At 40.5% G+C, this 15,122-nt stretch overlaps 1 protein-coding gene across 4 annotated transcripts in view; it reads right to left on the bottom strand.

Moving 5' to 3' along the window:
* Positions 1 to 9: 9 nt before the first annotated feature.
* camkk1a (calcium/calmodulin-dependent protein kinase kinase 1, alpha a) overlaps positions 10 to 15,122 on the bottom strand; it is a 60,738-nt gene continuing 45,625 nt past the window's right edge. For 2 of the 4 annotated variants that reach the window (XM_070983889.1, XM_070983892.1), the window contains 6 exons: positions 14,736 to 14,809; positions 10,906 to 10,993; positions 8,228 to 8,356; positions 6,754 to 6,857; positions 5,214 to 5,261; positions 10 to 4,808 (listed from right to left, as the gene is read on the bottom strand). In XM_070983889.1, the coding sequence (XP_070839990.1) occupies positions 4,736 to 4,808; positions 5,214 to 5,261; positions 6,754 to 6,857; positions 8,228 to 8,356; positions 10,906 to 10,993; positions 14,736 to 14,809 (516 nt within the window). In that variant the 3' untranslated portion in view covers positions 10 to 4,735. The remainder of the gene's footprint in view (positions 4,809 to 5,213; positions 5,262 to 6,753; positions 6,858 to 8,227; positions 8,357 to 10,905; positions 10,994 to 14,735; positions 14,810 to 15,122) is intronic. The other 2 variants (XM_070983891.1, XM_070983893.1) reach the window with 1 other exon arrangement.

The raw sequence follows: 15,122 nt of genomic DNA, 5'->3' as shown, positions 1-15,122 counted from the left end.
CAAAAATGATTCAGATTTTCTTTTTTATTGTCTCTGATTATGTCTAGATGTACAAAAAGCATGCAAAAAATAGCTTCTGTATATATTGGTACATATTTACATTGTAACAACTGCATTCCACAGAGATGTGCCATGCTTTTCTTTTAGTATGAGTGACTGGAAACACATTCAGAGGAACACACAAGACAACATGAGACAGTCATCCACAATCACATAGACAGCAGGCACCTTCAACGCACACATCAGGACACTCACGAAAGAGACACATCCAATTGTCCCTGACTTCACATTATGTACAAACTCACTCTCCCACAGTCCTCCTTTGGATATCATTATGACCTGAAATCATGAGAAATTAGTCACTGTCACTCACTTCTTGTGCTGCGAATGGGGCAATTACACCCACTGATTTTCCTTCTGTGTTTGACTTCAGTAACAACACTGAGCTAGAAACCATTCAGCGCACAATCTGATACCATTTCAGATGTTCAAACTAGCACTTAATATTTATCTGGATCCAGGTCTGCATCAAAACAGAGATAGACAACTGTGCTGATTTTTGGATAGTATCTCAAGTTTGTAAGTACAAGTGTTTTCCAGACAGACAAATTGTGCAGCCTTGCAAGAGTCATTAATCTGGCCATTTAAATGTATTGTGTGCTGTTGTACCAGCTTCAGCTGAAATTCAATTAAATGCAATTAATGCGGTATGTGCAGATATCGTTTAAATGTAGTTGCAACTGTGTATTGCATTCAAGAGAAAGACTGGCAGCAATTTGTAGGATGGTGAAAATCTCTGTAGGTGTAAATGGGTCAGCCTATATGAACTGTAGGGGTCACAAAAGAAGAATCAGCTCAGGAATTGAAAACTTAGTGTAAAGCACTTCCCAAACAGCCTCATGTAAATGTCATCTGCACCAGTTTTAAACCAAGTGTAAAAAAATCTGTTTAAAAGATGGGGACTAAAACTAACAGAGCAACATAAAATAGGACACAAAACCTAATGATCACACCAGTAATGATGCACTAAAATTGAGAAAATCAAAAATTACTCACTGTTCAAAAAGTTAATAAAAGAGGGTTAAATGGTTCATCTTCAAGGTCAGGTTCTGTGTCTGAGCTGAGGCCTGCTCATGTGATGGGCTTTACAGGGTTTTACCACCATGCATCACTTCTGCAGTATAATCCAGAAGTCCCTTGCTGTATTTTTACATCATTCACAATTCTCTCATTATATGGATATGCACAACAAAAACAGCAATTCAAAACCACTTTTCAGTGCAGCTGTTACAGCATTTTGACACAGACAGGAAGAGAAGTTTCTGGAAAAAGGGAACATTTTAAGTTTCATTTATAAAAAAATTTCAAAAACCAAGTAGCAGTGCTGAGACATGCAGATCGATATCAAAAAGCAATGCTTCAAAAAGCACAGGAGACTGCAAGGACATACCGATACACAGTAAATATGGTCTTTTACAGGTGAGCACACCTTTTTTCCTTGACTGTACAATGTCAGAAGGATAGCAAGTACCAGTAGTGTTATATGCAATCACAATAACTTTAATATGTATCTATAAGTGGAAAAGTGCAAATATTTAAATAGAAGCAGTATTTCAGTGTCTTCAACACGGACAACTAAATTTCAGATAGAGGGATGAGTGGCCTGCTATGGAAGGAGCCAGTAATGCACGGATGATAAAGACGACAACAATATTGCACCTGTGACACTGACAAAGGTCCGTACACACACACACAGATGTAAAGCTGGCAACATCTACAGACATTTAAAAAAAGTCACTGAGCGTTTAACATGTTTTAGCAAATCTAACATAACACATCATTTCACACTTCTTGGTTCAATCAGCCCTTCATTGAAGATTCTCCTGCAAACACACTTCAGTACCTTAAATCACTTCAATCATCCTCGGCAGAGAGAAGGGACAGAAACAAACACGTCATTAAATGAATGGGCACAACCTCTAGTTTCAAACCACATGTACAACATTTCAGACAATTGACAATAAGATATTCATTTATCCTCAGCAAATAGACCTTTTCCCAAAGTTTACTGATCAATAAAATAAAAAGATATACAGCTTCACATTATGCAGCACACACACAATAATATTTTACTGTCAACAGCATTCAGGATTTTTATGTCGCTGCCTCTGTGGGCACAAATGCCTCAACACAGAGGCTCAATAACAGCATGTGAAATGCTTTCCCATTCAGATTCTACCAATCCCTCTCCGTTCTGAGCGTCAGTTAGCATCCATCACTGGAGGATACTGAGGGAAAGATTAATGGAGGAAATGCAAAGTGCAGCACTCCCCGTTTCTAATCAGCCAGGCTGGAGATGGCACTGAAGTGGATGGGGAAGTGTTGTTGTTGTTGTTGTTGTTGTTGTTGTTGACAGCCGAGGCCGAATCATGACATTGAAATGTTCCTTTTCACTGTGGTTCAAGTGATCAGAGCACTCTGCCTGCCAAACATGCTTTCTTTCAATGAACGAGACCAGGCAGGAGGAGAGAATCAAAATGGAGTTACATAAACACTTATCAGAGGCAGAGCTGCTGTGGGGGCAGAAGTGCTGCCATTGATTTGAGTCGGCAGAGACTGTAGGTAAGCCGATCACCTTGAAAGGCAAACAAAGAACTCAAATCACAAAAAGTGAAATGCTCGTTTTCATTTATCCATGATCTCAACATTTGTGATCTCATAGGATTAGCATGCTAACTAACTAGCTTATCAGGCTCTACAAACCTCCACGGCAAGCTGGAACCCAAAAGGTCAGCCAGACAAATTACTGAAGTTAGGGACTGTACAAAAATTATCAGGGCGGGGTGGGGGGTTAAATCTTAAATTACAGAGCTATTCCCAGTATTAATTTATCTGAACCCTTCCCTTGACTTGGTTGGGACAACTCACTCACCCATTACTAACTAAAAAAGGCCAAGCACAGAGAATTTTGGATGGTAAATCTAATTTAGATTTCGTAAATAAACCTTTATATATTTAAAAAATATATATTTATGGAATAATACATCACACAATAGCCACCAACGCGATCACATAATAAGGCTGACTTTGTATGGCCCTTTTGAAAAGTAGAAAACAAGTGAAGGAGTAAACGGCTTTAGGGAGGGACAACGTTTAGTGTCATGGGAAAAATAACTCCATGAAACAGTGGTGGGACTGCTGTCCTTTGCATATGGCAAAGCACACCTAAATGAACCACTGTGCACACCAAAAACACTCTTTGTGACTATTTGAGACCCCATGTTTTTCAACATCATGGAAAGAAATATTGAAATATAAATTTGAGGTGTTCAAAAATATAAAAAAAAACCCTTGTGTGCCCTTCCAAAAAAGTCAGACTACACTGCCCTCAGTAAAAAGAAAACATAAATAACCCCCCCCCCCTTTCTGACACAGTACAGTCCCTCAGTCTGGATAACTTTATGTGAGTCAGTCTTCTTTAAGAGCACTCAGTGATGTTTAACTTGGAAAATGAGATTATTCATGCCTTTAAATAACTGCTGCAGCCAAGAACGTTGAATAATAATAAATGCTAATTTGGAAGGGGAGTTATTTGAAGTACAGGCAATGGAAGTAAATTACATTCTTCTTTCAGTCTGTTCACACTCAACATCAAACAACATACACTTCAAAATGCTCCAATTTACTTTGCATCAAGTCACAAAAAGTGACAGTGTTAGAGAACAGAAATAATCAGAAAAACAACACATAAGAGAGTGGGAAAAGAAGCGTGAATGACCCCCAACCCACAAATAAATATGCATCACAAAGCAACAAAAGTTGCTTTGAAATATGTTCAAACAGTAAAGTTGCTGTCACCCTTGAACAGCTGACTGTCTTCCTTCCCTCAGAGACATTCAACCAGTCCGGCCTGAGGTCAGTGAAGGCAGCACAGGAAGGACTCCGACCTAGCTCCAAAGTAAGAGTTACTCATGGCACATATACAGGAAGAGGGCTGTGAGACAATAACACTGACACCTCAAGACAGCCATGTACAATATTAAAATGACTGTTCATCAATCATAAATATAACAGAAAGCCCTGTAGTTCACTGAAGAGACAGCATGGTGTCATTTACAAGCTTAAGTCTGTGATTATTATTGAACAGGTTTTTTTTTTCTCTTTGTCATGCTGGCAATTACCGTGACAGGTGACTGTAGACAGTCTGATGATGAGGCTTAACTATTCATCATGCAGACGAGTAAAAAAAAAATTGACAGGTTTTTTTTTTGCCACATTGAAGTGTAATGCCAGCTGACAAACATTTTCTGGTCTTTCTACCACGGCTATTATTTGAACTGTTAAGTATCCAGAAATTCAGCAGAATGCTTCTTCTCATCGATTCACCGTCACAACAATAAGTGGATGAGCAGTTAAAACAAGGAGCATTGTAGATCGAACTTAGTGCCCAGAGACGCCACATTGGAGAGGGAAAACAGGGAAAACTGGGGTAAGAAAGCGTACTCTGAGGATAACAGGAAGCAAAGTTGAAAGCAAGCCTGAGCATACGATCTGAATGTTAACACAAGCGATATATCAGAATTAAAACTCAAGTCTCTTCAGTCACACCTGTCGCGTGTCACTGATTTGAAGGAAACGTTTGGATGATGAGCTGAGTGCACAGCCCTTCAAGCACAGGGATGTAAAGAGCATGGAGTTGAAGACAAAGCTGTGTTGATGGGAGTGCCATTAAGGCTCAAGAGGAGGGCTCGTCTTCACGCAGGTCCTCCAGCTCCACTTCTCTGGGCCCGTCGCCTGTGCTGCACTTTCTGAAAGAAGAAAGGAAAGAGAGGAGGAGAGAGAGAGCAGTCAATATGAGCTCTTTCCATGACTCCAACCTGGACAACTGCAGCAAGGAAAGAGATCTAAATGATTACACTAGTAAGATTATGCTTTCTCTGTCTAAATGTGGCAGGGTAAGCAGAGAAGCTGTTTTCCCATTTTCAGTGTGGTGAATGTTAAAAACACAAAAAATGCTTTATCAATGCAACACAGCATTAAATGAGAGCAACAGGGAGATGGCAAAACTCTGAAATGACAGCTGGGGAAGGGCTGCTCCACCACTTCTCATGATGGGGATAAGCGCAAGTTGAGCAGTCTGAGGTGATGATGGGCGCAGCGGCGGGGAGATGTTGGACAGACAGCGTGCCAGACTGTATTGCACAAAATGTTACCTGAGTGAGGGGTGAAGTTTTAAAGAGGGCCGGAATGGCCACGAGTCCCTGCAGCAAAGTGGGAAAAAGATGGAGAAGTCACAGGTGAGAGGGCAAAGGTCACCTCAGTGGGTCGCAGACATGGCGGCGGGTGGAGATGACCTTCCCTTGACACACCTCACCTCCCCAAGAGGAAGGTAAGATATCAGTGCTGACATGACCGGTCCCGGATAACAATCAATTTTTCAGACCTTCAATTAACTTTCTTAAATGACTGTGAGGAATTTGCCTGTTTTATTTAAAATAAATACTTACTATGAAGGCTTAGCAAATAACCAGGTTTATCTCAGCTTAGACTTTGAAACTACATGTTTCTGACAGAAAGTCCACATTAAAAACTGAGAATGAGTTGTTGGTTTTTTTTTTTAAAAAAAGCGGCATTACGGGGCAAGGATAGTCTAAAGTGTTATCAAGTTGCATTATGGGATATGTAGGATCCAGCGTTTTTGGAGCTTGACCCAAAGAAATCCAGGATACGTTCATCTCTGCTGTTGTGATTTTGACAATTCTTTTTTAAACTTGTCTCTTTATGATGTCTCTTTAGGAAATGTGATACAGCAGTAAATCATCATTACTAAAGCAAATACTACATGATCATTATCATATGATTATTTTCATTTAGTATCAAGTTGAGATCATAGGACGACTGGTACCCTCCATGGAACAACGATCTTTCATAAGCCATAAATAATTTGCTGCCTATCTCTGGAGGCTCTCAGAAAACTGAAGGCCTTAGCTTTTCATTATCCAGAAGGGGGCAGTACTGTTTTAGATTCCCTCTACCTGCTGTGGGAAAAAAAACAAACAAATAAACAAACAAAAACACCCCCCCCCCCAAAAAAAAGGCCTTTCACCTTAGAGTGTAACAGGGAAAACCTCGGCCTAGATAGAGGAACCATCTAACAAAAGCCTTCTCCACATTCAGGCCTACACTGGCCATCTTCATGACAAAGTCTGCTGGACATAAACACAGATTACTGTCCAAAGGGCACCCACAGTACAGCAGGGAACAGCTACACATGCTCCAATTTGCCCTTGGCTGCACTGTACATGTTGAAATTGCACGACGGGATACGATGATTGGCCATTTCCCCTGTGATGCTTTCAATCCATAGAACAGAAAATCAAAAGTGCCTGAGGCACTAGTGGATCTGTATCATTCTCCTTCTACCCTTGAAAGCTGAAAGCAACACACAAAGAAACACTTATAAAAGCTGTAAGCTCCACCGCATACAATGAAAGAATGAATTATGGTGCTATGGCAACCCAAAGCAGCAGCTGCTGCTGCAGGAATGAATGTTAGTTAACCTGATACAGCAGAAAGAGAAGACAGGTGTGAAGAACTGATCCATGTCAGAATTTCAAGCAATCTCTTCCATCAGAATTGGCCTGCATGGGTTTATTTTTGGCTTTTGGCTTCATGGATGAGATCTGCAAGTATTAACGATATGATGGCGATCAGGACAAGGTTGACTGTCAGGCAGCTGGACTGTGAGCTTACATGAGCAGGCTGCCTGGTGCAGACATGGACCTCTCCTCTCTCCTGCTTGGACACTCAAAAGGGTTACTGAAGGAGCGCTTCCTCAGCATGGCTCTTACCAAGATCTGAAACATTCACAAATACAGGACGGTTACAAAGGTGCGCAAAAGGAACGGTTTTGTTTTGAGCCCGTGGCCACACACAGGGAACACAGCCGATGGATTTCCGAGCTATGTCACTGTGAGACTTGCACACATGGGGTAAAGCAGATAGAATACCTGAGCTCTTAAAGGGAGATCAACACAAGTATTTGTACTTTAAAATGCACAATTCACAAAAGCAATGCACTGAAAATGTGTAATATCCCCAAGTGAGAAACCTTAGCTCAGAATGCATATAGCTATTTCACATATTGATCTTGGCAGAGTGCTGGATGTTAATGAGGAGGTGGATGGTATTGCAGTGGAGGTAGAAACACCATTTTTCAGGCTCTATGATCAATGATTTGGTGATCAGTTTGACGTGCATCTAGAGCTTTAGTGTGGGCTGATACAGATATCTATGGAAGGAAAATGCATACATTTCTGTTCCTCTTATATTCTAATGAAACTTGAAACCCATAGACACTGCATGTATTTGAGTTTTTGCATATATGTAGTGTCTGGTATATTTTGATGGTAAGCAGCAGAAAGGTCATACATGCAAATGTTAATATCCAGAATGTGGCATCTGTGCTCTGAACTTATTTCAGCAGACAGGAGGTTCATACATACAGTACATACATGCTTCTGAGCTTTTAACCTCTGTTGTCTTCTGATGGATTTGGACTCAGTTGTTTTCTTACTGCCTGTAACAGCTAACTTGCTGCTGTTTCTTGCTATGTTAGCTAGCCGCCACTGACAGATGTCTGTCAACATGAGCCATGCAGTAGAAAGGTTGGTTGGTGCCACATACAGATTCACCCCTAAAATGTAATTTTACTGGTTCCCAGCATTTTTTCTTTCTCAAAATTCCTAAAACATCCATATATAAGCTAGTATCAATAAGTTAGCCACTGCTTCCTCACTGGTTTGTAAACAGGAAACCTGTCTATATGTCCTGTCTGACCTGTCTTTTTTCTTTTCTTTTTTTTAGATACATCTTAATTTTGTGAGTGAAAGCATTAATGCATACTCACTTCACTTCACAATTTGATCTTATTTCCAAAGGGAAGTTGTTCCTTTGCATTGGGTATTCTACAAGTAGCTCTGTTCTGTGCTTGGGAAGTGAAAGTGGGGTCTTTTTTTTAGATTTCAGATTTGAACAATGTTAAATGGCAACCTTGTGCCCTGTAAAGCTGAACAAGGTGCCCCTGTGTGGCTGCATTTTGTCACAATTACAGTTAAAAGAGAAGCCGGCACTCTTTGGACTGCACCTCTCCTGGAAATGATGAGCACAAATACAACAATTTGACACAAAAGTGCTTGGTGAATGGAGGACACTCAGGGTTCCTTACCACTGCAGAGAGGCTGGGAACAAACTTGACTGAGTTCTGGATGTCCTCCTCAGTCACCTCCACCACAGAGCAGTGCTCCTCCTCCAGAGGCAGGGGGTCAGTGCCTCTCTGGGTCACCCACTGGTCCATCTAAACACAGACACACACAGACACACACAACATGTGACAGTGTCTTAACATGAAGAAACCATGTATAACACACTGCATCTGTGATCCACAATCAGTAAAGTACAATCATTAGCAACTGTACATCCTTAATTCATGATTTAGCCCTCATACGGCATGCATATTTCACAGTATTACTGAGAATATTTTGTTTAGATTTATACTTCTTAGCATTTTCTACCATCCAGGCAACCATCTGTTTTGATTAGTATTCTTATGTTCCAGCTGCAAAAACTTTAAAGTTGCTTGACACAGACAATCCACCACAATGACCAACCACCCTGCGTCTATTTGTCAAAGTAACTTCATGGCTGCTCACTTTGATTTAAAGCATTAGGCTGATGATAATAGATATTTGTTTGTTATTGTCAACAAACCTCTCTCAATACTGACTTCCCCAGCCTCCCTGTGGCCCTCAGTTCCAGCCCATTCGTTTCTTTGAAAAACAGATCAACATTCATTTCTATAAAAAGCTCAGCCATTTCCTATAGCAACTGGGCACTACAGATTTCAGCAAAAGTTACTTAAACAGGAGTTAATAGTGCATTTGTTAGGAACTATTTCCCAATAGGGATGTGGTTTTCTTTTGAGTGTTTATGGCATTAGGATGGTGCTTTCTGGGATTGCATTAAAATAAACTACAGTGCCCATGTTCATCTTCATGAAGAAGCATGTCACCCCGTGTAATGGGTCATTGTTGTGTTTATACCTTGTAGTAGGTTCAATTCAATTCAATTCAATTCAATTCAATTCAATTCAATTCAATTCAATTCAATTCAATTCAATTCAATAAACCTCTATTAGTCCTGCAAGGGGAAATTCCAATTTACAGCAGCATCAGTAAAAGGTAGATTAGATAGATAGATAAAAACAATAAGTATATACAAAAGAGTGTAATAAAAATAAACATTATCTTAAATTATAAATTGTATTTGCAGACTGTTATGTACAGGAGGATTGCACAGATTATTGCACCAATTATTGCCCAGATTATTGCACAGATAATTTACAGATGATTTACAGATAATTTGCAGACTACTTGGAGCAGTTTTTGTTGTAACTTGGAGCAGTTTTTGTTGTGTTGCTTTGTGACTTTTCAGGGGATTGACAGACAATAAGAATCTAAAATATCTCCATGTTCATCCTTTACAGTGTTATGGTTGCATTTACATACAAGTTGGGAGGCTCTGACATCCAGAATTTGCATATTGTTCTGTTTGATTCAACATGAATCATACATGTTTACAGGCAGGATGCTCACACTGATGTGTTACCCACTTAAGCAACTTTCAAATATCTAATATGTATGTTATCTCTAATGGCTGTAAAGGGTTTAACTAAGCTGCGTCTTGCAACTTGTCAGCTAGTGTTAACTAAAAGATGCATCAGTGTGTGTGCATATTTGGGCACAAGGACACACATGACGCCTGAAAACCTAATAATCTCTTGTTCCATAAACACTGAGTCTCTGGTGAGAAAATGACTCAGTGACACATGATTAGACTGTGTCATGGAAACAGGGTGGGGAGTGGGACACGACATGTGTCCATGGCTGGTCCTGAACCTTCATGCCCCTCCACCACTGACTTAATTTCAGCGCAGCCCTCCATAGGGACAAACATGTTTCATCATGCCCTGGAACTACACAACATGGCTTGTTAGAACTGTATGCCTCCAAACCCGTCAAGTTTACATTTACAGTTTACATCCACGTCTGTCTAGGCTCACATAATAAATGTGGTGAAGACTTTGAAGGAACGTAATAAAACGTATTAAGTGTATTAGTGTCACCAATTCAGTATCTAACTGAGTGGAGGTACGATGCTGAATAATGGCTCACAAACTTTTTTTTACAGAATTCTGCTATGTCATAGTGAAGCTGACCTTTGACCCTTAAATATCATCACTTCATCATTTTATCCTGTGAAATGTTTGTGTGAGCCCTGCGATCGGCTGGCGACCGGTCCAGGGTGTACCCCGCCTCTCGCCCGTTGACAGCCGAGATAGGCTCCGGCCCCCCCGTGACCCGAAAGGGATAAGCGGCATAGAAAATGGATGGATGGATGTTTGTGTGAAATGGTCTGATAATTTGTGTATGATTTTTTCAGTAATGGCCAATTATGTGTTATAAGTGTGGTCACAGTGACCTTTAACCACTCTCCAGGAAAAGGGATGGACAGGAGGTCACAGTGACCTTGACCTTTGACCTTCAGTTCAACTGAATGTGCCAAGTTTGATGAAGTTCTCTCAATGGAGTGCACATAAGTACGGACGGACGGACAGACAAGCGGAAAATATAAGGCCTCTGGCCATGGCTGTCATACCCGGCTGTATGTACAACAGTGAGGCTGGAGTCTTCTAAGCCAATCACATCAGAGAATAATACAGTCATGTTGTGTCTGAACATGAGCAATGAAATCCTTATGATCATGCTCAAGTTCGCTGCCTGTCATCCTGACCAATAAGTGGCTTACTCCACAGTCTCTTTCGACATCTGCTTTGTTCTCCGTTACCTTGATCTCAGGGATGGTGAGCCTGGAATCGGGGTTCTTATCCAGCATCCGCAAGATCAGAGTCCGCAGCTCTTCACTGATCTTTGGTCTGCATGAAACACAAGACGATGATCAGGGACGGGTTTGTTTGTACACGTGTTACATCATGAGAACACCACAGTCATGCATGGCTCTATTTAGATCATGTTGTTTCAGTCACGTTGAGCTTCGAAAATGAAGCTCTGTCTACTTGTAACCACTCATCACAGGCTGAATCTGTCAAAAAAAGTATACAGATTTCTCAGATTGTTTCATTTCAATCATTTTAGAGGCCATGAGAGGTAAAGCTATCCAGTATTTCACCACAGAAAACTTTTGGTCTCAAGTGCATCAAAATTCTGAGTGATGTGATTTGGCTCTTATTCTTACAAGAACAAGTGTGAGTCATGAACTTGGTTACAGATTTCAAATGACTTTAGAGAGACACAGAGGACTCCTATGTCAATATGAATATGAATAACATAGCAAAGAGGTAGTATTCCTTATAAGCTTTATTATTGCATGTTTCAGTATACTGTAGCATATATAATGCTGGATAGAATGCATGATGGGTAGTCTGAAGTTGTGATGACTGATGTGATTCAGCTCTGACACACCACCTCTGGAGGTCTGCTATAGGTTGATTCAGGGCACTGTGGGTAGACCTGATTGTAGTCCCTATTTACCCACACTGAGGAGTCACTGCAGGCAGCACACTTTGACCTTCAACACTTTGATCAAAGTTACACTTGGCTTCTTTGTACAAAACTTTAACTACATTGTTTGTCATACATACAAGTCAAAAATTTGGTCAAAATAAATAAATGGTCCCTTTTGTGCCTCATGATAACATTTTAGCATGTGCCACATTGGGTTATGTTTGATCAGTTAATAAAACAAAAACTATAATAAAGGCTATTCATATTAGCAAATAACACAATCCTTATTAAAAAAACTTCCCATCAATATTAAAGCAAGCAGCAGCTGTGTAGTCAGCCGTCGCACTCACTGGAAACAGGACAGAAGTTGAAGCACATTGTGTGTACTGCCAGACAGAAAGTACACAGAACGTCTCATTTTCTCACCTCTGACAGAACGCCTGTCACTCAGCATACAGCTGAGTGTACACTCAGCTGAGCAGCAGGGTGAGTGATAGAGATGATGATGATGACCCATGGATAATTTTGGTGCCTATGTTCTTGTTAACACAAATAACAACCAAACCTAAATGTAGTCGCTGATGAAGAAAATAATTAGGCTTTGAAGGAAGTGAAAACAATTTATAGCAGTGATTCCCAAACAGGTCTACTTGTGCCCCAGGGAGTGCTTCTGCAGCTTGTGAGTGCGTGGGATGATTGTGGGGTAGCTAAAGTAATTAAATAAATAAATAAATAAATAAATAAATCACAATTTCAATTAGACAACACATCCTTATATGAAGTCAACTATAACATCTGAGCACTATATGTAATGATTGTGATTGTGTGAAAACTGTAACAGCTGAAAGTGGTGGATAAATGGTGACATAGGTAGAAAAGATTGATAAACACTTCAAGTAGATAAATGGCTGAAATAGCTAATATTAATGAATATATGACTGAAATAGATAAAAATACTGGACACAGGTACAGGGTTAGAACCAACGGTGGTGTCGATCAGTTCATCTGACAGTGCTGTGAAAAAAGGTTAGGAGCCACTGATTTACAGATCATTTTGTCTTGTTTAGGACTCAATGGGCTACGGTAAGTGAGGTCGATGCTCTAAAATATTAAAACCTGTGATTTCAGGAATAACAGATTGCCACGCCATGAACATGTAATATCAATGTTGCATTTCACTGACACTGATAAAATTAAGTAAGAAACAAATGTACACAGGAATAGAGGTCGTTAGTATCTCGGTAAAATAAATGTTTGTGAGCTCAGCCTTTGATCACAATGACAGTAGCAACAGTAAAAGAACTATAGTATAATTGGCCTATCAGTGCTGACAACAAAGTGCTGCTAACTGTCATTATAAAACGGAAAGGTGAAATCCAGCAATCTGATTGGCTGTTAACTGTGATATAATGAGCATATACCACAGCTACTATTCTAAAAAGCATATCACAGCATATCACTTAGCTTCAGGGAAACAACAATGTTTCCATGACAACAACCAACTGTTACAGTATGCAGCAAAAAGTAGCCGGTTATGATGTTTATTTTTTTAAGGCGTTAACAACAATCAAACATGTTCACGGTCAACTTCGATCTCCGGGGAGGGCTAACGACAGATGAATGGACTGAAGAGTGCCTGTCTCCGAAAAAAAAAAAAAGCCTTGTCCTGTAGTTAAGCAGCACCTTGACAGCGACTATGATCCTTAGGGCTCTATAGGGTGATCTGTCACTGTCTGATTGAACAGCCTCATGGAAATGATATTTTACAATTCTTCACATTATCTACTAACGAAATTCGTTAAGGCAAGTAATTTGGTGCTTGATATGATATTCAGATGCCGCTGCTGCGTCTCCAGGTGCCTGTCGCGATGTCACATATAGTCGGCTTAATAAAGTCAGTGATCACTCAAAGCTAAAACTATTAAAAAAACTCTCATTCATTGAGGTTTTGGGTGGATTCTTCCGGACCACTCACTCATAGTTAACTGCGGGGGGGCCTCACATGTTTACATTATGGGGCTGATTGTCAGAGAAGCAACAATGTATCCATGACAACAAACTGTTACAGTAGGTAGCAAAAAGTTGCTGCGGTGTTCTGACAACGTTAACAAATAAACTAAATTAGGTGAATTCACATATTTAAGGTTAACTTTCACCTCCAGATAGGGTTAACAATGGTAGAGTTGATTGAGCAGTGACTTTCTCTTGAAAAAAAGGCGAGGAATAGACGACATGCTAACGTACGGAGAGGTGAGACTATTTTTTTCACAGCGGGGCTATTTTATTAGATAATATGTATTTCTGTTTAATTAAAAACTACATGAAAATTATTGTGTATTCCTTTTTCATATTACCATTATTGGTAATCATTTTATAAAAGCAATACATCGCTCCAGTCTGTGATATACGCTCATTATACCACGGTAAGGGGGTTTTTGGCCCTTAGCTGTGGTATAATGATCATATATCACGGCCTGTCGTGATGTATTGAATTGATTGGTACAGTGTGGAGATGATTCCATTAGGTGATATGTTCGGGGGGGGGGGGGGGGGGTGACGTTTCATGAACAAGCTTCCTGCACAGCCACTGAGTCTCTTGAACCCTATGGGGGAAGACACTTAGCGTTAACAATATGACACCCTGTCCTGACACATGCTATGACTGCCATTCATGCCCCTTTCACATTTGCTGTGTTTATACTACATCAGTGCTCCCTCAGTCTATCACCACTGCTAACCTCTTCCTGGCTTCTTGTCTCATACTGTTCTCTCTCTCTCTTTTCACTGTTATTCACTGAAGAAGACCCCCATGTCTTTCTTTTGCCTTACAGGCAAAGGGAGGATAGGGGAAGCAGAGTGGCTTGCACTCTATGTGTCCATGCCTCTGATGCCCCTGTTTGCTTTTTCAAAGCTTGTTTTGATCACATCCAGGTGGCATTTACTGTGTGCTGGCACTGGCTGCTGTGCCATAATATTCATGTTTTTGTAGGTGCTATTTGTGATTGAAAAAAAAAAATGAGAATGAGATGCAGATGAGAGGACAGCAAACGGCGGAGGTGATGAGAACAGCTGTGGACTGGAGGTGGCTGGGAAAATCACTGCTGTCTCTTTTAATTAAGCGGAGGAGAGGGAAAGGCCCAGGAATGGACTTACGTTTCTGGGAACTCCACAGGCTTGGTCCTTATCTTATTGTGCAAAGCCAATATGTACTCGTCAATAAACGGACACTGCGGGTGAAGCAAAGGACAGTGAAAAACACAGGGAAGGTACATTGAATTACTCCTGTGCCAGAAAACATGTATCCTTAAAGACAACCGAGACAAACAACAACAGCAGAAATCAGCTTCATTCAAATAAATGTTGCCACTAGACGGCTGGTGTATCAAATATAAAAGAATGGTGATGGTTAGTTTACATGCTCAAGTGTAACTGGGTGCAGTTAACAAGCATGGGAGTGTGTGAAAAGAACACTGATCCCAGCCTTTACTGGTACCTCTTGTGGACCTGATGTTGAAAACTGACTAAGAGACAGAAAACGTG

Source organism: Chaetodon trifascialis, chromosome 16, assembly GCF_039877785.1.
Source record: "Chaetodon trifascialis isolate fChaTrf1 chromosome 16, fChaTrf1.hap1, whole genome shotgun sequence".
NCBI lineage: Eukaryota > Metazoa > Chordata > Actinopteri > Chaetodontiformes > Chaetodontidae > Chaetodon > Chaetodon trifascialis.
The sequence above is the reverse complement of the archived record's forward strand: the minus strand, read 5'-3'. Positions and strand labels throughout refer to the sequence as shown.